The sequence below is a fragment of the Ascaphus truei genome, unplaced genomic scaffold (genome assembly GCF_040206685.1).
Source record: "Ascaphus truei isolate aAscTru1 unplaced genomic scaffold, aAscTru1.hap1 HAP1_SCAFFOLD_401, whole genome shotgun sequence".
NCBI classification, from domain to species: domain Eukaryota; kingdom Metazoa; phylum Chordata; class Amphibia; order Anura; family Ascaphidae; genus Ascaphus; species Ascaphus truei.
Window position 1 is genome coordinate 112,072 of NW_027456732.1, and position 10,097 is coordinate 122,168.

At 41.3% G+C, this 10,097-nt stretch overlaps 2 protein-coding genes across 2 annotated transcripts; one reads left to right on the forward strand and one right to left on the reverse strand.

Annotated features, from left to right (window-relative positions):
• Positions 1-8,448: 8,448 nt before the first annotated feature.
• On the reverse strand, positions 8,449-8,982 carry LOC142483952 (histone H2A type 2-B). The gene has a single exon (XM_075583869.1). It carries the CDS (start codon positions 8,963-8,965, stop codon positions 8,573-8,575), a length of 393 nt encoding a protein of 130 aa, XP_075439984.1. The 5' UTR covers positions 8,966-8,982; the 3' UTR covers positions 8,449-8,572.
• Positions 8,983-9,241: 259 nt separating this feature from the next.
• On the forward strand, positions 9,242-9,771 carry LOC142483958 (histone H2B 1.1-like). The gene has a single exon (XM_075583876.1). It carries the CDS (start codon positions 9,292-9,294, stop codon positions 9,688-9,690), a length of 399 nt encoding a protein of 132 aa, XP_075439991.1. The 5' UTR covers positions 9,242-9,291; the 3' UTR covers positions 9,691-9,771.
• The last annotated feature ends 326 nt before the right edge of the window (positions 9,772-10,097 follow it).

Below are 10,097 nucleotides of genomic sequence, written 5' to 3' on the forward strand. Positions count from 1 at the left end.
TATTTTCTTTACATTGTAGGGAGACAACTCTTCTGATGGACAAAATAAGTGAGGAGAATGATGAGAAGAGTGCATTAAGGGTCAAAAACACTCTGCAGGAAAAGCACAATCTGACTGTATCCGAGAGCAGCATAAAGAAGATGAGACGCAGCATTGGATGGAAATATGGACGTGTGAGGTTAGTACTGGACAGTACAGGAGGTAAAAGTGTTGTTAAGGAAACTGTACTGTATCGCTAAAATTATTTATTCTTTGTCATTACAGAGCGTACCCCATGATACAGGACGCAAAGAAAATCAAAAGAGAGGTCCAGGCCCAGGCATGGATCGACAGTGGGGAGACTTTCCAGGATTACATCTTCACTGATGAGTCTACTGTGTCGCTGGAGAGATTTGCAAGCATTGCATTCCACAAAAATGGCTGCATATCTTTGAAGCCGCAGCCAAAACACCCCGTGAAGCTGCATGTGTGGGGTGCCATCTCTAGGCATGGACCAGGATGCATTGTCATCTTTGAAGGTAAAATATATCAAATATAATGTAGGCTTATGCACTGTACTTTACTAGTGTAACCTTACTGTATGCACTGTACTGTACTATTGTGCAGTTTATTGAGCACTTTTCTTTTCTTGCTATAGGAATAATGAATAAAGCTTTCTTCCAAGACAACATTGTCCCTGAGATGCAATATATCACAAGCGAATTCCCCAATGGTCACCGCTTCTACCAGGACAACGATCCGAAGCACACCGTGTCAACAGCGCATATCCTTGAACGCGGTATCAACTGGGTGAAGATGCCAGCGGAGTAAGTGCGGTAACAGTGTCTCATTTGCTTCCCACAGTTTTTACTGTGTACTTTATCTCTTAAACTAATTGTCCTCTTTTTCCAATGACAGATCGCCAGACTTCAATCCGATCAAAATGGTCTGCCATCAGCTGAAGGACCATATCCGGAAAGTGGCGAAACCCTACAAAAAGGACGAGTTGTTGAAAGGCATAATGAGTTTTTGGAACGATGTACTCACCGTGGAACGTTGCAATACATATATAGACCATATTGCCACTGTGTTGCCCATTGTCATCGCGCGTAATGGGCAAGCATCAGGAAAGTACTGTGCTGTAGTATTGTAAGTACAGTATGATACAGGTAAGTATGGCACAGATTTTTTCTTTCCCAATAGTCAGAGTATACAGTAGTTACAGTTTTTTTTTTACAGAGAGAGCAGCACCAGCCCTCAGGTTACAGTACATAGTATTTAACAGTAGTCAGAGTATACAGTAGTTTCAGTATAGACTAGTTTGACAGTAGTACAGTAACTGCCTACTAACTGATCAATTTTTTTCTTTCCAGAGAAAGCAGCACCAGCCATCTACAGTAGTACTACACATCACACAATGCCATAATACAGTACGCACATAACTGCACTAATTTTTTGTTTTCTTGTCATTTCAGAAAAAAAGGGTGGTCTGGGGGGAGGTGGGGTGTTGTGTCCAGTCTAATCTGTTTGTACAGTCAAATGTACAGTATATAAACAGCAGTATTGATGTACACAAAACCTCTCACTCTCAATGAACTACTGTACTGTACACGGAATGAGGAACAAGATAACGACGGAAAAAATAATATTACTATGTACAGTATACTGTATATATATACTGTATTTATATACAGTATACATTACAGTTTATATATATTATTACATAATATTCTTATAAATGTGCATAATTCATGTTTCTCCATGTTTTACAAATGTTTTCTAAATGTTTATTCAATTTCAATCTGCCAGAAGAACTTAATAAAGACTGCATTATGTATTATTCATGATTATTTTTATATTTGTATTTTTTTGTTCCTGATGAAATAAAATAAATATTTATTCACATTCTGGGTAATCATAATCATTGACAACAACCACCCCCCCCCCCCACCCCTATAGTATAAGAATTAATGACAAAACAACATGAATCAGTTAATGTTTATTTTACTCTCAATTCTCACAATGCTGTGCACATCAGATTTACATTTCAAATTCGAGAAGGGATTTTCCAAAGCGTTACCATAAACAAAGCCTCAAAGGGTTGGGGGGAGGGGGGGGTTGGGTGAGTCATGTGCAGTAATCAGCTAGCTCCCATCTCAAAGAGGCTTGGAGTACACGCAGGCGCAGTGAGGCGATTGACGCTCGGCTAGGGATGGATTAAAAACACAATGACTAACTTCAGAAAATGAATGACTCTGTGGAGGTGTCTGTCGAAAAGAGTTTGTGTGTGCGTGGGGAGGGATGAAGGATTAGTTGTGCTGCAGTTCAAAGAAATTACATACTGTAGAGTAGAGTACAGTAATTTCAAAAGGCAGTTCATCATAATAATTTGATCAATAAACCCCAAATACAACCCCCAAATACAGTACATAAAAAGCAAGTCACTTTATCTCCCTGTGCCTCAGGCACCAAAAACATACAATAGATTGTGAGCACCACGGGACAGGGAGGGACCTGTGCCTGCAAAATGTCTTTGCAAAGCGCTACGTATACTGTAACTAACAGCGCTATACAAAAACATGCTATTATTATTATTATTATAATTATAATATCAAGGTGATGCTCTGTGCAAATCAAATTGGAGAAGGGATTTTCCAAAACATTGCCATAAACAAAGCCTCAAAGCTCCCGTCTCAAAGAGAATTACATGCAGGCGCAGTGAGGCTTTGTACGGTAGCTCGGCTATGGACGGATTAAGAACACAATGGCAAGATTCAGAAAATTAACGACTCTGTGGAGAGGGAGGGTTGGGTGACTCATGTGCAGTAAGCAGCTAAGCAGCTAAATAGCTCCCATCTGAAAAAGGATCACACGCAGGCGCAGTGAGGCTTTGAAGCTTGGCTATGGACGGATTAAGAACACAATGGCAAGATTCAGAAAATTAACGACTCTGTGGAGAGGGGGGGTTGGGTGACTCATTCGCAGTAAGCAGCTAGCTCCCATCTCAAAGAGGCTTAGAGTACACGCAGGCACAGTGAGGCGATTGACGCTCGGCTAGGGACGGATTAAAAACACAATGACTAACTTCAGAAAATGAATTACTCTGTGCAGGTGTCTGTCGAATGACTCTGTGGAGAGGGGGGGGAGTTGGGTGAGTCATGCGCAGTAAGCAGCTAAATAGCTCCCATCTGAACAAGGATTACACGCAGGCGCAGTGAGGCTTTGAAGCTCGGCTATGGACGGATTCAAAACACAATGGCAAGATTCCAAAAATTAAAGACAGGCGCATGAAGTTCAAAGCTAAAGACATACTTTAATTTCAAAAGGCAGTTCATCATAATAATACACCCCCAAATACAGTACGTAAAAAGCACACAAATCAACCCTGTGCAGTCAAACGCAAAGGGTTGCAGACAAAAGCTACTGTACAGCACAGATTGAATATCGTAATACAGTAAGATGGTTTTTGCAGGCTTGTGGAGAAAAAAAATTACAATAAAAAAGATTTTTAAAAAAAAATTTGGTCACTCACTCAGGCAAGCAAGCGGTGGTGGGCGAAGTTACAGGCGCATGCGCAGTAAATTCCTGCTGTCAAGCAAAAATGTGATTGAAACCAGACACACTTTCAAAGGAATGGTGTGGGAGAGATGTACTGCATTGTAGAAAAGATAAGAAGTTAATTATCCTGAGCGAGGGGAGAGCGCTGTATATGCTGAAATGTGACACTGTTACAGTACTGTACACACCTATGCGTTTCAACAATTTTCAAATGAGACATACTGTACTGTACTGCAGAACAGCACTGCAAATGCATGTATACTTTAAATATGCAAATTTACAATTACTGCGCGCGCACACACAGACTGTGTACTGACGTAGGTTGAACCACGAAGGTATTAAACTTCCAAGACAACAGCTCGCAAACGCCCCCCTGAGTTTTTACACGGCATTGCAGTATTGCAGAAAGCGAGAATAAAATGCTAATATCACGAGCGCTAAAATAACGCAGTTCACTCCGGGTGAAAACGACACAAAAACGCACATAACCAGGATCATCTGAAAATCGCAGATCTAGCCGATTTAGACTAAAGGCGGACGCCACTGTATGTCTATACCTAGCCTTTTGGCTTCAAAGGGAATCCAGGATGTGGAGGTGGGAGAACCATTTAGTGAGCAGGAAAAGGCCAGCTGTCAGTTCGAGAGAACAGAGGGCACCCCACTAGGGCCCTGATTGTGACACCAGACTTAGCGGAGCCAACAAGGGGTTAGCTGGGGGGAAGTTGCTGCTTGTGGGAATAATTCCCATTGGCTGATTCATATTTCCAGACCACACGTTTTTTTTCAAGCTGGCTCAACATGCCCCTGCCTCTGACATCGTCAGTCAGGTGAGCCCTGCTCTGATTGGCTACTGAGACATTTCTCATGCTTTTGATTGGACTGTAGGTTTGTATGAATGAAACTGGGAGATTTATAAAACCCTTACACATCTCAGATTTTCAGTTTAAGTTTCTCTAAAGTTTTCTAAGATTCTAAGCAGCAAGTGATTTCCAGCCCTTTGGAGAGAGAGGGGGCTGTGGCATTTGGAACGGCAGGGTGATTTCAGTTTCAAGACTTTTTTTAGGGTAAACTCTGGATTGATAAGCCCCACACCTAGGAAAGTATAGTTTTTTTTAACTCCAAGTCCCAAGTAAGTGTGTTTTCTCATGTTTATTGTAATCCACTGTGTGTACATCTGTTTCAATGGAATACATTTTGGCTGTGTGTCCAATCTTAAAGTGTCATATTTAAGTGTTGGGCTGAGTTAACACTAGAGTTATTATCTCTGGATGTTTTTCTATATCTTCTATACCTTTAATCATGGATGCATTCTGAATATCTGGACTAACATTCTGATTTATCTCTTAAAACAGGTATGTTTCTGAGCTGGAAGAAAATCGGTCTGAGAAAAGACCAAAGTATCCAGAGCTCTCAAAAAACAATAATGGTGGTGTCAAGCTGGACACAATGCTGTTGTATAAAGATGTGTGAGAACAAATGGAGTAGGGGGAGCGAGGGATCAATAGATATACATCCATAAACGATGAAAAAACATGCATAGAATAAACCCAATGTAGTGGGATTGGGACAGGAACTACAAGATAATAGTATACAGTAAAATACTATAGATACTTACACGGCCGTGTGTAAGTACAATCCAAAATAGGTATCTTTATGACTGAATATTGACCTCTCCACAAATGAGTGCTGGGGGGATCTTCAAGGGTGTCTATATACTAATGTAAATACTCACACGGCCCAGTGTGAGTAAGGGTGCAGGGCAGATGTCTTTAAGGTGGAGTCAGTCTGTCCAGGGTAATTCCTGGTCAATTGCATCTGGTTTCTCCCATGCAGGGCTATAGCTGATCTGTACTCCTCTCTTGTTTGTGTTCAGCAATGTTACTCTCCGATTCAGCGGTGTGTGGGGATAAGTGAGGCACAGTCTTAGCAGTAGGCAAAAAGAGATATTTATTGTGTATAAAAACAATAACAATATTAACACACTCACATCAAATAAAATCCCCTGGCTCCTCCGTGTGATTCAGTCTCACAGTAACCCGCTCCGGCCCCGCGTCCGGGGTGCAGATAGCTGGAACTAATCTGCCCGGCTGCAGATGCTGCTGAAGAGACTTTCTACGGAAGCCTCCGTGGGACAAAACAGGAACAGGTTTCGAGCAACGCGTTTCGCCGATTGGACGGCTTCCTCAGGTTCATAACATGACATGTGGTGGGTCCCATGAGCTTTTATAGACCCACCTAGCTAATTAGTTAATTAGTTTGTATTGTTTGCACAGTTGCCTGCAATAAGCGCCATTCACTTATTGCTGATTCTCAAGCTCCTAGCCAGTTTCACATGACATTGCTAATGTGTCCATTTTATGCAGGGTTTTAAAAGTTTTCAATGCATCTCACTCTTATCTACTGCATCCTTGTGCCTTACAATATTTAACTTCATTGATTTAGTCCTCTGGGTTCCGTTACCCTAATTAGTAGTTCATAATGTTCCCCATAGTTTTTTAAACGCAAATTTGGAAATTAAAAGCTGATTTCCCTTCATCATCTAGGTTCATTAAAAACGTTTTAGGCATATGCTTTATACAATAAATTTAAAAAAAATTTAAAAAACAGTTTTATACAATCACCGTAAAACCTCACACATACTCTATTTATTTGGGTTTTTGAAAACAGTTTCAGAACGGTAGTAAATGGTATCTTCCCCTTAAATCTATATCTGACTGTTGATAGGATTTAATCCATGTTTTTTCTAAGACTTTATTGACTAAAAGATTGTGTAATAAACCCATTACAATTAAATAATTCATTCAGTAGACAACTCTAATAATACAAAAAATAAGCAAAAAATGGGAAGAAACAGGAAAAAAAGGGAAAAAAGGGAAGGGGGATGGGTGGGGAGGAATGAAGTGGGGGAAGGGAAAGGGGGGTGGGAACAAAAGAAATTATTAGTATATAAATACCATACATATATTTAAATTTAAGCTTGATTTTATCCTTTAGATTTACTTCAATTTTAAATATATGTATTAGCAACAATCTGATTGAAGATTCTCTGCAAACCCCCACCCTTAAACTCACAGCCTCGCGAGATCCGTTGCTCCAGCACCCCGGGAAAGGCAAAATACAGAAAATACTGAATTGACGCATAATTTCTACATAGTCTCAGATATATATATACGACAGTTGGGTCCAAGAGCTGACAGTCTAGAACCTTTACACACGGATCAGGGGTAACCAAGTGGGCTTAAACTTTATTATTGAGCCTGGTTACACCCTCACCGTCACAGGGGTTGCCCAAGTTTATGCTAGGGGGGCGCGGACATCTCCAACCTTTTCTACAGTGACACGTCGCCATGGCAACCTGGCGTCAAATGACGCCGCGTGGTCATGTATTGTGCATGTCGCCAAAGAAATACGCGTGGTTCACATCACGTCACGACCCCACGCGTCATATGACGCTGGATATTAGGTAAGGGGGGCACGAGCACAGGGGTTTGCGCACACCTGACCTAGCATACAGTGCTTCCAGGATATATATATATATATATATATATATATATATATATATATATATATATATATACATACACACACACACACACACACACACACTTTAAACTCTTCACATATGTTTAAGTACTGGTAAATGTTTACGTATCATTAAGATGGTTATTAGATACAATTAATGTTATTCCATAGATCTGTGGGACTTTGGACATGTTTCAGCACTTTACCAGTCCCTGTCTGGATTAAACACATTCACACCAGGGACTTGTTCTGCATGTTACATTTTGGTTTATAGCACTGAGTATACTATTAGCACAAAAAGCATGATTATTGTTCTTGCTCAAAAGAGATTTAATTTGAGATTCTCAGGGCTTTGGTTCAAAATTTGGGAAGTCAGATTGTTCTATTATACAAAATACCCATTTCTACACATTCTTTTAAATCCTATTGAAACCTTCCTGCTGCCTCCATTTTACCTTATTAATACTGACAACCATTTGAATGTTTCTTGTGGAAAATAAGCAACTCAAATAAGGGAAAAAATACATTAATTTTAACACCAAGTTCCACCATGTGCTGTTTATTTTGAAGAACAGATGTAATTATTATTTGTGCAGCTTTTTGGTTATTGAATCTTTCTATATAATCTTTATACTATTTTCGAACAAGTCCCAATTAATTATTGTATGGCTTTTGCATGTTTGTGGGCAATCATTAAACATCGTTAGCTGAATATAGTTGACGTTTTATTGTTTTGGCATAAATGTTACTCATCTCACATCCTTTGCTTTAATGAGTTAAAGTGTGGGTGAGTTCACTATAACACAGCTTCGTGCCTTGCTGACTCGTGTCCGATTTAAAAACAGCTTTTAGCATTATAATCCAAGTAATGCCGACATCGATTTCTAATCCAACAGCGCCACCGTGTGGTGCATTGTTTCAATTACTTGCTTTTTGTTTAAATTGAATGCTTTGGCGCCTTTTTGTTTATTCACAAATATAAAGGTATTAATATTATACTTTGCATTATCCGTGCTACACAACTTTGCTTTAATTTATAGGAGGTGGACCTGTGGCGGTTTATGCTTTCCTGGAAATAATAAAAGTCGGTAAGAAAGTTAGGTCCCCGTGAAAAGTTAGTGTCGTTATGGTATGGAACAGATGTTTTTTTCCACGAGTTACAGAGCTATAGAAGTGTAACTGAACCCAAACCTGTATAATTAGTGAAAGAAAATATCGGTTTGCAAGTGACTGCTTTGTGTTTATCTTCTGCAGATATAGCGAAATCATAACATTTTCACAATTACAGCACTAACAAGAGGCGATACATGTACTTTAATTATTTTTATACATTCTTTAATATTTCATTTAATCAGTAACAATTAAATCAGACTTACTCATACTTAGATAGTAATATATCTCGCTGCAGTAAATATTAAATGACTTGTCTCTTTCTCGATATTGTGGGTGGCTCTGAAAAGAGCCTTTGTGTTGGGTATGTGGGGGTCTCTGCTCCTGGTCTCGGGTATTCAGCTCACTTGCTCTTGGCCGGTTTGTGGCTCTCGGTTTTCTTGGGCAGCAGCACGGCCTGGATGTTGGGCAGAACACCCCCCTGAGCGATGGTGACCCCTCCGAGCAGCCGGTTCAGCTCCTCATCGTTACGCACAGCGAGCTGCAGGTGCCGGGGGATGATGCGGGACTTCTTATTATCCCGGGCGGCGTTACCGGCCAACTCCAGGATCTCCGCAGTCAGGTACTCGAGCACTGCGGCCAGATAGACCGGGGCTCCGGCTCCCACACGTTGAGCATAATTACCCTTCCGAAGAAGTCTGTGCACACGGCCGACTGGGAACTGCAGCCCAGCCCGAGAAGAGCGAGTCTTGGCTTTAGCGCGCGCTTTCCCGCTCTGTTTGCCTCTTCCAGACATTTCTATTAATCTGATCACAGCTGTAACAGCAAAAGAATTAACAAACCCCGCCCCCTGTGCCCTTATTTATACCTTTATGGGGCATCGTAACTCCTCTGTCATTGGTCAGTCTTCAAATCAGCCAATCAGTTCCAGAATCCTGTAACTACCAATCATCTTAGTTGAAATGGATCTGATGAGGTCATAAACAGTCACATGATAAAGTCAGCCAATGCAAGAACAGAAGACTGCAGCTTCACATTTGCATAGGAAGCCTATAAATAGAGCTGCTGGGGGAGGAGTTAGACATTGTCTGTTTGTAGCTGAAGGAGAAAGCATCGCTCAATATGCCTGAACCAGCCAAGTCAGCGCCAGCTGCGAAGTCAGCGCCAGCTGCCAAGAAGGGCTCTAAGAAAGCCGTGACCAAGACCCAGAAGAAGGATGGGAAGAAGCGTAGGAAGACCAGGAAGGAGAGTTACGCTATCTACGTGTACAAGGTGCTGAAGCAGGTTCACCCTGACACCGGCATCTCCTCCAAGGCCATGGGCATCATGAACTCCTTTGTCAACGATATCTTCGAGCGCATCGCAGGAGAAGCCTCCCGTCTGGCTCATTACAACAAACGCTCCACCATCACTTCCCGGGAGATCCAGACCGCCGTGCGCCTGCTGCTGCCGGGAGAGCTGGCCAAGCACGCAGTGTCCGAGGGCACCAAGGCTGTCACCAAGTACACTAGCGCCAAGTAACCCTGATCTCATCACTGACCCACAAACACAAAGGCTCTTCTAAGAGCCACCCACCTTATCCGTGTAAAAGCTATAATGCTCATATTTACTCTGCATTCGGGATAAAAAGGGTAAGCACCAAATGCAACGAAGTGTTCTGTTAGATTTAGTTTTATTTACACAGTTGTATTTATTGGTTTGTTTTAGTTTTAAAGCTATTGATCTGACCGGAGAACAGCAGAAAAGCGCCAGGAATCCCATTCAATGTATATGTAGTTCGCACAAATACCACAGGGTGGCGCTGCTGTTATACAAGAAATTCGTGCTCATCAAAGCAGGATTTGGTATTCACACAATGCGATTATTTTTTTTACTGACACCGTTTTTGAGTCCCAGTAAAATGCAGATTGTATGTAAATGCATATTAA